The following is a 16999-nucleotide window of genomic DNA, read 5'->3' as shown; positions in this document are numbered from 1 at the left end:
TGACTAAATTACATTTTACTATATTGAAATTGAAATAATATTTCAAAATATTACTGCCTTGGTGAGAAAAATAAAAAATCTTAGCGACCTCAAACTTTTGAACAGCAGTGTATGTATATACTTTAGTCTTCTGTTAAATGGTTGTTTTCTCAGATAGTTTTCCTCATACAATTTCAGTTGACCTCACAAAGTAAACTCTGTTATATAAAACAGCAGTAAAATGTTTTAATATTCACCCTCCATGTAAATTACAGTGGACAGCCGGCAATTTAACCTGAAGGTTGTGGAAGCGTTTCAAAACCAAAGAGGAAGTGTACAGAGCCAAACAAAAAGAAATGTTATCGTCTAAAATCGATCTCACTGTATACATTTCACTCATCTGTATTTGCAGAACTAAAGTTCATTTTAAAACTTTCCTGACTTGTTTGATTTCTCTGTTTCTGCACAGTTTCTTCACTGGCTCCTATCCCGTTTTTCTTCTTCGCGACTTTTAACTTGTGTATTCCAGTGTTGGTGCGTAAGGCTTTAAGTTACAGTTTTTGAGGGTAATCCATTTCCATGGAGTGTGCCAAGCCTTTACTCCAATGACAGGCTTTGATTATGATCTCATAGCCTCCTGGAGCACTGTTCTCTGGGATAAATCTGGCAGCTCAGCGGCTTCAGTATTTTTACATTAAAATTCCATTACGACATGCTATTGAGATCAATTAACTACATGTCATATTTGAGGGTGCAAACACTGGTCAGACCCTCCCTGGCCTCCTTAGGGAGTGTTGGCCGAACGGGCCTGCCTGTTCCCTTTGACACAGACCGGGATTTAACAACCTCCAAATGAAGTGACTCGCACTCCGAGCGGATGACGGGAGGAGTGCGTCTGCTTGAGGAGAACGAGTGCATCCGGACGTGTCTCTGATGTACAGAGATAGGATACTTCATTCCTCTGCTAGCATGGGAACTTCGGATTGCTGTTAGACTTCTCCCAGAGGGGAACATTTGGGTATGGCTACATAAACAAAGCTAAGGATGCCTTTGCTTTAGAAGCAGCAACAACTGCTGTAACTTGAACTGGGGGGGGTGAATGAATTAGTGATTTATTTTTTTTCCCCCTACTCTTTGAGCACTTCAAGCATAGCACGCTGTTTGTGGTTGAGAGAAGGGAAAGAGGAAGGAGCGGCTATTCTGGATGATTGGAGTTGAGTCAAGCAGCACATGAGCTCCACTGTATTTTCTTCTCCTTCTTTTTGGATCTACCCTACCTTGCTTTGAAGACCCTCATCGAGCAGCCAGGCAGGAAATGCCCTCATGTTGAATCTGATGTGGAAATACTGCATTTCAGTGCGTACCATAAGGTAGGAGATCTTTAAATCAGGTGGAGATAAATATGAAGTTCTTCTCCTGCAGAACACCTGTTTTCACTTTTTCAAAGTTTTAAATAAAAGTAGTATGTTTTACAAGAAAATACTATTTCCGTTTTTCTATACTTAAAAATTTCACATCTAATTCAAGTTGTTATTATTTGCATGGCTTTTTTTATTATTATTGTTTGTGAAATAGTCCAATCGTTTCTACTCCAGAAAAAAATCAGTTTAATTTAGGATGTTTTATAATTATTTTTTGTTGTCTTTTATGTGAAGTACTCGGGTTTTGTGTTTTTGTCATTGAAATAAAGTTTTACTGTTTTCTTGCAATCAGAAACGCTACAAGATTGTAATGAATGCTCTCAGCATAATACATAAACAAGCTACTTTAATGGCTTAGTTTGTTCTTTATACTTGATATTGAGTACTATTCTTCTGTAATTTGGAGTAGTACATTTATATCATTAATAGCTCAACAAGACTGCGTGTTTCCACCCAACTTGGCTAAAATTAGTGACTAGAGGCTCTGAGTCAGGCCACTTCATTCACCACAGTGTAGCCAACCAGTTTTCCAGGGCTCTGTAATTTTCTCCCTAGCATTTGGTGAGCCACAGACTCAACTCTTTCTTGGAACTGAATCCTCTGAATCATGCTTTACTTTACAGTTGTTTTGTAGTGGAAGTGTAAAGGCGTTTTTGCATATTCCGATCTCCACTTTTCTTTCATATCCACAGACATCTCGCAGTTGTTGCCCTTGGTGTTCTTCCCAACATCGTCTCCTGTGCATCTAATTGGGGCGTGCATAGTGTATAGATCAGGGAGTAGCTTGCGTGAAAAAGAAACTCCTGTCATCATGTGTTTCAATGTAGCAGACTGAAAATAAATGAGCTATTTTGTCAAAATCTCTAGTGTAGCACACAAACATACTCGGTTACTAACTTAACCTCGGTTCTCTCTAGAAGAGGGAACAAGTACTGCGTAAAATCTTACGCTAGGGGGAATTTAACAAAATTATGAAATTGTACCGTTTGAAATATATTAAATACCGGTATTTTTGCAGTACCGGTATACCGAGCATCCCTAACATGACTTAGTGGGCGTGAAGCGCCCCGATTGGATCTGACTTCACCAAGGGCAGCACGCAGCAGGACAGCCAATAGGCACACGAGCAGTCTTGTCTATGTCTGCATGCTTTTACATTTACAAAATTAAGGAACATTTTTAGCTTCAATATCTTGTGGAAAATAGGTTTTCCCCTAGCATAAGATATTACTCAATATGAGAAGACCTCTCATAAGAGAACAAATGATTCCATGACCCAGTTGTGTTTAGGCATTCAAAAAAATTTACAGCAAAAGTAGTGTAGCCAAATTGCTAAAGCAATCGTCTCTTCTGAGATGTTTATTTTAATGAATAGTTCAAAAGCAGGTGTATGGATGGATGGTTGGATAAATTGCTATTCTAAATTCTAAATTGCTATAAGTGTTTGTGAATCCGAATTGGCTCTCACAATGCAGCAAGTAAGAAAAATGTGAAGGAAAGCTGAGATTTTCAGTGATAGTGACTTCCTTTTGCAAATTTTGCCATAATGTTCATTTTTGAGTCCTTTGAGTTCCTTTGAATGGCATGATTTTCTTTTGCACAACACCATCATTACACTTTTTCTAAAATGATAACTCTGGAACTAGAAAGGGTCAATGAACACTGCTGCTGGTGTTTTGGGGGGATTTTGATTATAGTGTTCCTGTATTCTAGAGCTCAAGGATCTCTCTGCTTTCAGACTCTCGCTGTTGGGTGTCTCATAGCAGAGTTCTCAGGTTCTCCTTGGTTTCATTTCCGGCTGTTCATTGCTGCCTTTCTGCTGTCATCTGTAGAATGAGCTCACTCTATATCTCATTTCACAATGAAAAAATGTCTCCTCATCGGCCTTCTGGGCAAAAACCCAGGACAAGTGCCTTCTTCCAGGGATTATTTATTTATTTACTATCCCAGATGTCTGATTCAAAAGGGATCTGTAGTTTGTTAAACCCCCCTGTGGTGTTTTATCAAGGCCAAAGGAAATTGCTTTTTGGAAGTTCTTGTAACTTTAACAAAATTTTAGGCTGTTTTTTAAATAAAGCTCTTGTGAAACTGTAGATGTCAGGCAACCTGATCCAGCAGTGTAAACTAGCACACCATGGAAGCACAGTCTATTATTAATTTACATTGCACGGCTTGCAGTTGAGTCTTGTCCCGTTCAGCTTGCTGTCATTCCTTCTCTAACACCGTGTAGTAACAGAGAGATAGTTGTTCTTTCTTTGAGTAGAGGACTTTATGAATCTTCCAGTTATGGAGTGTTTCCTATGGGCTGTCTGACTGGCTGTCTGCATCTGTGTTTTTTTTTTTTCATCTGCGTCACCAGACATTTGCAGGTATTTTCCAAGCCTTTGGAGGGGGTTCTTGCTAGAGCCTGTGTTATGTAAAGTAATCTCCCAGGCTTTTCTGCTTTCTGTGCTCTAGGAACCTTAAACAGACTTCAGATAGTTGCTCAGACTTTTTCGACTTTTCTTTTAGCAACAAGGAGACGACACCTGAACAGATCCAACATTAACTTGAGAGATTTGAGTTCGGTATTCAGAGGAGATACTTGAATTTTTCTGAATCATTTGACTGATCACATGAAGTGGGCAAACAACTGCGAAAAGACAGCAGCGCTTCTCTTGACAGATTTCTGAACTGTCTGTGGTAAGTAGGCAATTCTTTCTTATTTACGGCCTCTCGGCTGGATGGGAAACTGCACTGCAGTGAGTTTACAAGAGGAGAACTCAAATATTGTTGTACTAGTTCAGTCATTTGCTTGTATGAGTCATATCTGTATATATTCCATCCGTCCGTCTGTCTGTTTGTCTCTCTGTCTGTCTCTAACTGATCAAACATATCTATTTTTTAGAGTAACATTGTTTTCTCCATCAAGTAGTGTATAATTGGCATTTCATATTTATTTTCCTCATTGAAAAACATGTCAACACAAGTGAAGGCACTGTTCCCTTTTTCTTCTGACACAGCGCCAATATTCTTTTTAGCATCTATTAATATTTCAGAGCGAGGGTTGCAGTTTACACTGAGTAATTAGGTTGCATTTGGCAAGATAACCACGACACATTCTTTGGTTTGGATGTTGTTTTTTTTGTTGTTGTTTTTTCATTTTTGTTTTCTGTGAATCTCTAATGTGGTTTATTTTTCAATGAATTAAATGGTTTTCACATCAGCTTATTTTTTGAAAGGATTCATCCTACTTGCTCTTCTAGTTATCTGAATGAGCTTGAGAGTAGGCCTACTCATTAAAATGATATCAGCTCTGCCTAAACAATGCACCTACCTTTCAAATGCATTTGAAAGCAATCCATCCTGTCTTATCGTACCGCCGCAAAGCTTACCTTTCAGCTCATAAAGTCTTTTCCGTAGGTACTGATTCTTTGAACATTATGTTATAGCACTCGTTTTAAAATGACTGTCATTCATTAGACAGTTTTAATGGACATGATGGTATTATGATGTTAAAAATGGTACATTTTAATGGTAATACATGATTGTATTATAGTCTCAAAATCTTTCAAGCATATATCGTGTACATACTCTAAGCTCAACTTTAGCTTTTGAGTGCCTTTTCATGATCTAACTTTTATCCAGTGGCCTGTCAGCAATGCAAGACTAATGGCTGGATATTGGCCTGTTCACTCCACCTGGGGCTCCATATTTTATGTATCTAACAGCACATTGCCCAGTGCTGTCTCTCTCTGCTGCACATATAAAATTGATGGCGGTCGTGACCTCATTGTGACGGTCAGTCCATCTTCTGTTTAATGTTGCCTGACCCTTTGAGCACTATGCACACAAACTCCGCCCCAGGACTCCCCTCCAGACACTATTTTAGATTTCAAATTGGTCACCTATAGTTCATCACAAGCTCTTCTCTTTTTGAATTTTTTTGTTTTAGAGCAAATCTTAGTTATTTATTTGTACAATTAATAAGGCAGAGCTGCAATCATTGAAGATCTTTGGTTTTTCAGTCCATGTTTGCCACGATAGCTGTTTTTCCCCATATCTCACTATATCATTTTCAAGGACCACTGTCTCCCCAGCGTGTGATTAGAAAGATTGTTATTTTCACCACGGGAGTCTCTCAATGAAATTTCAACGGGAGCTTTTGTGCCTTATTTCTTACATTTCAAAAAAGCTCAATAAAAAGGACTCTTCCTTCTTTCTTTTTTCATAAGAGACAGCGAAAGCATTGGTGGATTTCAGCTCCATTGACAGAGCTTTGCATGCCTTTATATAACTCATATAAACATAATTTCCCTTGTAAAATAGCCAAGGGGCCGGACAACAGCCACTTAAGAGGAAGCTTTTAGAGAGGAAAGATGATACGAGACTTTTTTCCCATTTTAAAGTATAAGAACATATCAGGCTGAGTGAAGCAGTTGGAAATATTTGCGATTTTACTCTCGACCCAAACATGAAACCGTTTCCACAGTCTTTTTGTCCACAGATAAACCACAACTTCTGCTTGGGAGAATTGTTAAACGATGCCTGGAGAGTGCAAATATGGTGGAAAAATAGCCAAATACCCCAAAAAGCACTCAAGTAAAGGGATAGTAAACAAAAATGAATTAATCATTTACACCCTTGTGCAATTATTCATCATCGTAACATCTAGGAATTCAATTTTCTGTAGGCTATGTGCTAGATATGAAACCTCAGGTTGTCAGGAGGAGTGCAGTCCATTTGTTTATTACTCTTTCTCTGGTCATTCTTGTTTGAAGTATTGATTTAGGTCGGTGAGAGCTTTTTTGATGTGTTTTTACTCTTGTGCAGCACTTGTTTGAAAGCCACACTTGAAGCCAGACAAATTTAGGGCACTTTTGTAGTTTTGAATCAAGAAATGGACCTAGATGCTGTTTGAATGATAAGATATTAGAGGGAGACAGACCTCAGCTATTCCCTCCTATAGACCATTTCACAAGATGTAAACAACACTGGTCCAGAAGCACTTCCTGTTTCATTTTTTTAACACTACATAAGAGCTGGGATAAAATACAACCAACAGAACATATAAAACTGAATCAAAAAGTTAAACAAACATCTTTAAGATGTTTTCTTTACATGTGAAATAAAGAAAACAGTTACAAACTGAAACAGGAAGTGCTTCTGGACCAGTGTTGTTTACATCTTGTGAAATGGTCTATTCAAAGATGAATGTGCCAAGACCAAACATGTTTGACGATATATTGTCTCACCTCAAAACAAACTGTCAAGTCTTTATTTTTTAGCACTGTATTGATCTTATGCTGTAAAGCATTTAATCTCAAGCGAGTCTACTTTTTTTTTTTTCAGTTTCCTTTTGCTATTTTCACACTGGCCTGATTTATTTTATTTTTTGATTGATGACAGGACAATAAGTCAGAGTAGAGTATCTAACATTACACATACATTATATATCACTTTAGAAACATAAAATTGACTGTCTGAAAAACAGTATTTTGATTCATTTTTTTTTCGATTCGATGTGTTGTTTGTTTAGTGAACTTATTGACTAATCATATCAATCATTTATGTGTAGCAAAGTACAGACTAATATGTCTGTATGCGTGGTTAGTGAATTAGACACAGGACTAACATGAGAGAATCTCCAGATCAATTACCTCATGCCGGCAACCAATCAATTTAGCTTCATCTGCAATTCCAGCCTGTTTAAAAGGCTCATCCTTTGTGATGAACATAATTATGTATGAGAGACTGGAAGGAGAGGATTTTAATCTACTGAAAAGAAAAAAAAGGAAATCCCTTCAATGACGCTCTGCCTTAGCCGAGGAGCCTGTTCGTTCCTCCCACTCTCTTCAGATGTAACGAATGAAAAAAAATGACGATGAAAGGCTCTGGAACAAAGTGTTACAATCTTAGCTTTTTTGGGGGGTTTTGAATCAAAATTTTTCATTTCAGGAGATGATTTTCAACTGCCACTCAAAACATCTAAGATAAAGTAATATCTAGGGAACACGCAGTGAAGCGTACCTCGCATTCTTTCAACGCCTGCTTCCATCCGCTGCCGTGTTTAAGCAGAGCCAGAGCTGGAGGTATAAGCTGTAATTAGGGAGCGCTGTCTTTTTGCTGATGCATGCTTGTCACTCATTACCCTTCTGCTTCCAGCTGCTTCACTCAGAAGGTCTATATAAAGATCTCACTGGAGGTGCTAGGGGGATAATTGAGCTCTTTTTGACATTTTTGTTGAGATGCACAATCTATCACCAGTCAATATTGGATTTTTAATTGTATGCGCTGATTTATGCATTTAGATTACTGTTTTTCATCATCTAACACAAGTTCATCTTTAAAAGCAGTTAAATGTTACCTTGAGCAAATCTCAAACTGAATATCAGTGTTTCATACTGTACAGCTCTGTTTACGCTTGGTATTTAGATGCATTTTGGTCAATCGGATCACAAGTAGACGAGGTATACCCGTTTTGATATTTGTTCAGTTTCAACCACTTCTGTCCTGATTTCTTTGAGGGGAGGGTCTATGGGCTGGTTGGTAAATCAATGGGATTTTTTTTTTTTTTTCAGATCTTATGATCTAATGGACAATTTGCATATGAATGCATTTGGAGACGTCGGAAAAACATACAGAGAGCAGCAGCTTTTATTTCTGCTCCGATAGCCGCAAGTCTATGCCGAACGCTGTGAAGTGTTAGAAATAAGAAAGGGTGAGAGAACATTGTGCTTTTCATCTTCAAACCAAATTTGGGTCTTCAGCCAACAAGGGGTCTTCAGGCGGAGAGTACATTTTACATTTTATTCATTTAGCTGACGCTTTTATCCAAAGCGACTTATTGCTATATATGTCAGAGGTCGCACGCCTCTGGGGCAACTAGGGGGTAAGTGTCTTGCTCCGGAACACATTGGTGTCTCACAGTGGATTTGAACCCGGGTCTCTCACACCAAAGGCATGTGTCTTATTAACACAGTCTCATCCCAAGAAGTCATATAACTGACATCTTGGGACGTCTTTTGACCATACGTCAACATCCGCCTTTTTAGGGTACCCTTAAACGTCGGTTACATTACGATCCCGGGCCGTCATACAACTGACGCTTTACCTTTAACGTCGGTTAGGTGACGGGGTAGGTTTAGGGGTAGGTTTAGATCTGGGGTAGGGTTAGGATCCGATAACGTCATAACCGACGTTTACGGGTACCTTAAAAAGGCGGATGTTGACGTATGGTCACAAGACGTCAGTTATATGACGTCTTGGGATGAGACTGCGCTGGTCTTATCCACTGCGCCATCACAACCCCCAGAGTAGGCAGTCTTTTGGCGGTTTGAACACATTTAACCACATGAGCATTTACACTATGAACACAATCTGGTTGAATTCGTTTTCGGCTTCCTTTGGAGGTCTTCAAAAGTGGACAAGCTCAAAATGTTTTAGACCCTGTTTACACCTTTATTTAGTGTCTTCCACTTGTGATCCGATCGACCAAAACACATCTTACCAGGTGTAAACAGGGCCATAATGTTATGTACAACATTTATTATTATTTTTTTTTTGTTATTATTCTGTGTTGAGATGATGTGGACTGGGGATGGGCAGGTGGTTCTTCTGCAGATTATGGTAATGAAATGGCAGCTCTTTTCCCAATAAGTGGTCCTCTGTCAATCTGTCCTCCTTTTGTCCATAATGCAAAGCAGTTAGTGCATCTGAGCTGTTTTTAATGGAACAGCAGAGGAAAGAGGGGGATGTCAGGCTCCAGGTGGGTGTGTGTGCTCATGCATTGTTTACTGGTCCATCCGTCCTCGGCGTGTCCATTTAACTCGGTGGATTTCCATGTAGCGATATCACCTAGCCGTCTATGGCAACTTCACTAGACCCAGTCAGTGAATGATAAATTGTGCGATGCTGTCACAGAGAAACGGAACATTAGAAATTCATTGCAGATTATTCATTCATGTGGTGTGATAATGGTTGGTAATGGATATATGTGATATCAGAGGGTGTAAGAGTCCCAGAGATGTTTTTTTTTTGCCAAATACTTTGCTTTCAGACACATCAGTCATAAACTTGGCTAAGTACTTGCTAAATGCCTGAAACAGAAACCTTAGACAAACTTGTGTGTTGAGAATAGATAAAGAATTTGAACACTACATGGAAAACTCATCAGGCTGATCTATTTGCTTGAAAAAGGCCAAAATCATAAATCTTGTTTAAATGACTCATTCAATATATTCCAAGTGTTTTGAAGCCCTACAATAGATCTGTGTGAATAGCACACTGAAATTTAAGTAATCATTTGACAAAAAACAGAACGAATGAGTCATAAAAGATTATTTTTATGCTGCTTTTGTATTATTTTTGGTGCATCAGATTATTTGAACCATAGTCCCTTTCCCTTATATAGTTAAAAATAACTTTGACAGCAGAATTTTCTGTTTTGGATGAACAACTATTCCTTTAAATGTTGCACAAAGGCCTTTTGTTAAATAAAAATACACTCAGTCTGTGGGCATCATCCCCATATGGCATCAGATAGGATCCTGACATACGGACGTCACCCTTCCCCCATTTCTCTATGGCAAACATCCCAGCAGGATGCACAAGTCCTAGCTTCCCTTTAAATTAGTCGTGGCATGTGAACACACAGTGAAGAGGCACTGACAGCTGTGTATGTGTGGAACACGCGTCATTGCGGCCTGTAAACAGTCATTAAATCCGGTTCTCGCTGCATGGCATGGTGTAAACACGCACACACACTCTCTATAGTTGCAGACATTGGATCTTCTCCGGCCTGTAGCTATAAAGCTCAGGTAAAGGCTTTGTTTACCAAGCTTCATTCTGTTTGTATAATAGAGCTTTATATATCTCTGGATTATAAAGCTCCTCATTCTGCACACAGTCCCGGATCCATCCGGCTCTGTGATAACAGACCGGCGTGCTCGTGGAGGTCTTCAGGAGTGTTCTTCATGCACATAAGCGTCTGTCTTGCATTTATACAGTTTATGCTTTTTGTGTGCAGTGCTTCTTTTTGTTTGTTTGTTTTTTTTTTGGACCACATTTCTCAGAGAGCATATGAAGAGTTCAGATGCAAAAGCCTCTAAATGCCATTTGAAATTTTCTCCTTTAATGATGATTTTTATCAAGCTTGTATATTTAAGTTCAGTAATTTCACTTAAATAACAATTAATAGGTAATTATCATTGCCATTTCAGTGAAATTACTGAACTTAAATATACAAGCTTGATAAAAATGATCATTCTAGAAGACAATTTCAAATGGCATTTAGAGGCTTTTGCATCTGAACTCTTCATGTATAAATCAGCCGGGACCCTCAAATTTCACCCCTTACCTCTCTCGCTGGAATGTATCATCACCATGACATCAGTCCTCAGATGTCTGTGTTGGGCCTGGCAAAAATAACATTTCCATTATTGTTTGCTTGTTTATAGGGCATACATTTCTCCAGTCTCATCAGAGCAAGTTTGTTTTCTATTTTGAAAGTAATTCAGTATCTGAAAAGTAGATAAGTATATGAATTATAATTGTGACTCTCTTTCTCTCTCTACAATGTATATAGTTGTTTTGTTAATAATAATATGTAAAAGTTGAATACTGTATATTTAACTTACAACCTGGTTTCATTCTGTGTTGTCATTAAAACTCTTTTTTGGACTAGCACAAATATTGTGACAAATATTATAATAAATTCACAGATTTCAGAATTTCATTGTGGTCAAAATAATACCATAAAGGCCCGAAATATCCAAAATTATACATTTATTTATTTCGTTTTTTTATTTAGTTTTACATATTTTCTCTGAAGGGTCAATAGACAGTTGTATTTCCAAAAAAAAAAAAATTCCTGACTATTATTATAATTTTCTGACTTTACATGCGTATGTTTTACCTCATAGGCCTACCTCTGTAATTTAGTTCTAGGGACCCTCCTTTATTGTAAATTTTACGGTTCATCGGGCGAAAAGGATAAATTTGATTGCACCAAAAGTAATAGCACACCTCTCATCGACAAGCCGCACATTCATGTCTGATGAAGGATTACCTAATTCTGATGTTTCGGGTCTGTTCCTCCATTTTAATCAGACTAGATCATCACATCAGCTGTACTTGTTACCTTGCAGTATAAAAACAGTATGGGATATGAAGAACTATGACAGTTTGGTTGAAAAAGAATACTGGAGTTGTGGACGTATGTGCTCGCACTCTTTGAGCCAGTGATCAAACTGCCGTCAGAGGCTGTGCCAGTAAAGAGTTGCACTTCCATGCTGTAATGAGATCCCCTGAGTGCCCTTGGCCAATCACAGCCGAGGATTGGCTCTCCTAGCTTGTGTTAATTGGCTGCAGGGGATAATGCCACTGAAATACTCCAGTTCATCTCAGAAGATCTATGATGTTCATATACATTACATCTTCTTTTTGAAAAAAATATCTCTATAACAGCCTCACATGACAAGACCATCTTGTCCCCAAATCAGTCGTTGAATGTTTTATAAAATATAGTTTCCAGTGGATTTGCGTTTGTTCATTAGCAATCGGCTAATGACTAATTATTTTCGGTCTTAGAATCTTTAAGAGCTAAATATGGAGAATAGTGATGTGATATCTTTCCCCATTGTCGTCTTCAGACATGTAGATTGTGCGATGTCTCCCCCTGCAGGCTGAAATTAAAGTGAACGCTGCATTCTGGTAATAAAATGTGACAAGTCAATGATGTCAATTCCCTTTCCACTGCATATTTCCAGAGTCTCTTTGTGAGCTCAATACTGCTGGAATGTATTGTTATGTCTGTTCACTTGCCTGTGTCGGCAGGTGGGTGCCAAACAGGTGCTGAGGAATACCAAAACTCCCCATCTGTGGATACACGGCCATCCGTGACTCACGCACTGACTCTCACACACAGACACACACCTCCACCACCTAACCTCTGAGGAAGTGACGTGAGGTCACAAGCTAAGAATTCCTCATCAAAACACAAACATGGTTACACTCCTATGTTGACATGATAAAACACTGAATGGTGCTTACCAAGGAAAATAAATGCATTATTTTTATGCATTGACTGAATTGTGTTGTGGCACATTACCATTGTTTCTTTCTTTGCAAGTTTCATGTTTTTATCCATGGTCATCAGTAGAAAACTTGGTTACAATTTACTTGAAGCGGTGTGCATAAGACTGACAATGACACCTTCATAATCATAACATGACACTTGTCATGAATATGAAGGAGGTTTTATGCATGTTTATGATGTCATCAGGTGTCATTCTCTCAATTATGACATTTTTAATGCAAATTTGATGGTGTCGTAACAAAGACATCTCAAACATTGTCATATTTGCATTAACAATGTCATAATTGAGAAAATGACACTTGATGACAGTTGTCATAAACATGCATAAAACCTCCTTCATATCCATGACATGTGTCATGTCCGCCCAGGTTAAAAAAAAGACGTACAATTAAGTGTATTAAAAATGTACTTAAATATATTTTTAGTACAATACAAATATAATGTAATGCATTTTGAATACACTTAATTGTACATCTTTTTCACCTGGGCGTCTTATGCACACCCCTTAAAGTAAAGTGTTAACTTAAGGCTTATCTTTAAAATATTAATATTTCCATGAATATTAACCCAAAAAAAACATTTTGCACCAAATGGTAAGATTTTTACAAAATGTTGTCTATTTTGTTTTGTTTCTAATCAAATTATAAATAAAATAAAATAATGAAAAGGTTGCAGGTTTAGTCTAAATATGTTTTAGCCTTTATTTTATATGAGCATTTTATATATTCATTTGCATTTTTACATCCCTGTTAGCAAAAATTTGGAATTAAATTAAATTAATTCAAAATAAAAAAAAAAAACATTTTTGATCTAAATATTATATTATCTGTTTTGTATATATATATATATATATATATATATATATATACAACGCATTCTCACCCCAAGGCGTCACCTTTGACCATGCTTCAATATTTGACGTTTTAGGCGCCCTTTAGCGTCACTTACATGACGCGATCCTACGGCGTCATCTAACTGACGCTAAAGGAAAGCGTCAGTTAGAGGACGCGGTTAGGTTTAGGTGTGGGGTGGGGGTAGGGTACACGCGATCCTAGGGCGTCATCTAACTGACGCTAAAGGGCGCCTAAAGTGTCAGTTATTGAAGCATGTCCAAATGTTTCCCAAGGCGTCAGTTAGGTGACGCCTTGGGAGTGAGAATGGGCTGATATATATATATATATATATATATAAAAAAATTTTGCATTTTTTTTTTTTGCATTTATTTTTTTTTTTTTTGCATTTTTACAACCCTGTCACCAAAAAAAAAAAAAATGAAAATGAACCACGCTTGGTTTAGCCTAGAAACTCTGACTTAGCTTGGTCTATGTTTGAGAAAGTCAAACTGTCTATGTGTAGCCCTATACTTTTGAGCAAGCAAGTGTAGCATTGCCTCAAGGTTTTTTCTTCCCGATTGTTCAACTCAACGGAGGGAGCCTGTAGCACACAGTTTAATGTTCTTTGAGTTTTGGTGTTCAAAGAAAACACAAACCTAAGGCATATTTGTGTCATTTCTAGCTGCATGACTAGCTGTATGGAAATAATTATTTGTGCCAGAGGGATTACCTCAGCCCATGTGTGCAGGAAAGAAGATGCATTGATATCTACAGATTTTCTTCAGTATAAAAATAATCTATGGTGTTGTTATTATTACGCATTTTTGCTGTGCAATTGTGTAATGGAGAATCATTTGGATTCAGGCAATGGACTGGATGCTGGTAATGATGTCATAATCTGTCCAGCTTTCAGCAGATTAAGGGCCTTGATGACAAGCTTCTTTACACTTGTTACTGTCTTCTCTTTTTGTCTAAATAAACTTCAGATCAAGAACTGACCTTTTAATGTGAAATTAAAACCAACCCCATGTTCTTTCATAATTTGTGTTCCTGGTGTTATGAACTGGTATTATAGTCCTGTGACCTAGTCTCAGTGTTAGAGCCACACGATATTGGGGGAAAATGACATTGCACTATTTTGTTTTTCTTCTTTATGAAAAATATAGGAATTTCTCCCAGATGACTTTAACATGTATTTGGAAGGAACAAATTGTTGTAGAGTTTGTTTGGTTTTCTTTTCATATATACGATCTCTCTCAGAAATAGGCCTACATCACATTATGGAAGTAAAATGTGTTGTGAATGGCAATTCACATTGATTTTAACATGAAAATTCCCATTTGAAAGAAAAACAAGGTTACTCATAGCGCTCAGTTCTGCTGTTCTTGAGGTTGTCTTGCTCATTTTATTATGATCATCCTCTATCATAGCTCAGCACACACATGAATGCCCAGGCGGTGTGTTTTTTCCAGCTTCATTAGCTGATGGGTGTGTGTGTGTGGTTGGGCGGGTGTTGGAGTCGATGCTTACAGCAGTCCCATGTGATCAGTTGTAAGACATAATAGGAGGAGCACAGCAGTCTATGGATTTGAAGGGTCCTGTATTTTCGAAGTTCCTCAACTCCCCTCCAGCTGCTCCCTATTTGTGCATGTGCATGATTTGTCCCTGGAGAGTATTTTACCACATAAGGATCTATTTGCTCTATTGCTCTGGTAAAATCACAAAAGCAATTGGTTATGCTATTGTCGTTATGCTGAAATTGTTAAGGGTTAGGGATATTTTCTAGAAAATATTTATTGTTTATTAAAGACAACATATCGGAGAGTAAAAAATAAATTATCTCAACAGTTCTGTGAATGTAATACAATAAAATAATCTTGTGATTACTGGGCAGTCTTGTAGAAATTAGAAATAAATAGTAATGTTATCAAATTCGGTTAACGTAAAAAAAGAAAATACATTGTAAAATATATGTAAAAAAAAAAAAAAAAAAAAAGGTTTTTAAAATTTTAATAATTTTCCCAATATTACAATATTTCCCAATATTTCTTTATGAGTAGGCTTTCAAAATCTTACCAACTTTTAAATAGTGTATATATATATATATATATATATATATATATATATATATATATAATTTATATAGTCATTTATTTTTTATAGAACAAATTTTAATTTAACATGAAACAATCTTCACATAAACCTATGATAAATGTCTTATTTAATTAATGAGCTCTTAATAAATCAATATTATTTTTAGTGTTTAAACAGCAGCAGATTTATTAGGCTTCTGTCACTTTAGGACCTGATGCACCTGATGATGTAGATCTGACATCCTATTTTCTCACAACTCTTTCCATTCATTTAAATGTTTTTAAGTAATTTAATACCGTTTACAAGGATACTCAACAAAACGACAATTTTTACATAATTGTGTGTGTTTTTGTCCGTTCAAGCGTAAATGAGAACTCTAAAAGAGAACTGACTAAAGTGGCATTCTGAATATTGTGTCCTAATATTAAAGTCCATGACTAGATCATTATTGCTTCGGATTATTTTATGTTGTGTTATGCGCTGTGATGTGTTTCTAGCATGTTACAGTATATGTTTGGCAACAGTTCTTCAAAGCCTTGTTGATGAAGTGTGTAGCTTAGGAAGACCCATCATGCCCATATTCCAGGATGACAATGTCAAGATGCATCAGGCTCAAATTGTGAAAGACTGGTTAGGAGGGAGCATGAAGAATAATTTTCACGCATGAAAATCAGTCAATGAAAGTCCAGTCCTTAAATTCATTGAAAATCTATGCGATGTGCTAGAGTAGACTTTACAGCATGCTTTACAGCGTATTTCCATTTCCTAATGGATTTTTTCCATCAAGAGGTGCATACATTTTTTGTTATGACCTTGTTTTGACAATAAATATTCCTTGTATTGTCTATTTTTCACGTTAATGTGCCTATGGTAGGTTTTCCTACATGGTTGTTTAAGAAATTGAAAGCTACACTCTCCATCAGTTAGGGTTAAAAGAACTGTTGCCATTATACTGTACACCACATATTTGCATCAATGCTAAATTGTCTTTATATTATAATCATTATGTTCACATTACTTCAATGAGCTCATTGTTTCTGCCTAAAATGTATTTGTGATGTTAGCTAACTGTGTGATTTGTATGTATATTTCTGAAATACATAACTTGAGCTCCTTTTACTAGAATGCTAGAATGCCTTCTGTGTGAACGCAAACACGACCCGTGATTGATACCGGCATCGATGCCGGGTTGGGGACCTTGTAACATTGCCGGAATCAGTCCCGGAACGTGCGCTGTGTGAACAAAAGCCAGGACCAATGCCGTAAGGGGTGTGTCATAGCGCGACTCTGTTGCTCTTAGAAAAAAGTTTGTGTTCGTCATCAACAAAGAAAGAACGAACAAATGTCTCTGCAAACTGGAACGAAGCAGAGACCAGAAGCTCCTCACTATCCGCGCTGATGCTGAGATCGTTCACCAGCTTTGTGGAACGGTATGCGCGTACATGTTTTCGACACGTTACACGTCTCATCTTGACGTCATGTGTCTTTCCTGGATCTTTCCGGGTTGTGTGTGAACGCACTCACAGATCTCGGCAAATCACTGGCAGTGTGAATGAACCGAAATCAAACAATCCTGGGACAAATGCCGGGTCACA

The 16999-nt window shown here is 37.5% G+C and overlaps 1 protein-coding gene across 6 annotated transcripts in view; it reads left to right on the top strand.

Annotated features, from left to right (window-relative positions):
• Nucleotides 1–16999, top strand: part of iqsec1b (IQ motif and Sec7 domain ArfGEF 1b) — a 165007-nt gene that overhangs the window by 101764 nt on the left and 46244 nt on the right. The window contains exon 1 of one of the 6 annotated variants that reach the window (XM_089125216.1): nt 1172–1349. The exons of the other annotated variants lie outside the window; for them this stretch is intronic. Coding sequence (XP_088981342.1) covers nt 1303–1349 — 47 coding nt within the window. The 5' untranslated portion in view covers nt 1172–1302. Of the gene's footprint in view, nt 1–1171; nt 1350–16999 lie in introns of those variants that run through there. 6 annotated transcript variants of the gene reach the window in all.

The sequence above is a fragment of the Pimephales promelas genome, chromosome 21 (assembly GCF_988280905.1).
Source record: "Pimephales promelas chromosome 21, fPimPro1.hap1.1, whole genome shotgun sequence".
Classification (NCBI taxonomy): domain Eukaryota; kingdom Metazoa; phylum Chordata; class Actinopteri; order Cypriniformes; family Leuciscidae; genus Pimephales; species Pimephales promelas.
The sequence above is the reverse complement of the archived record's forward strand: the minus strand, read 5'-3'. Positions and strand labels throughout refer to the sequence as shown.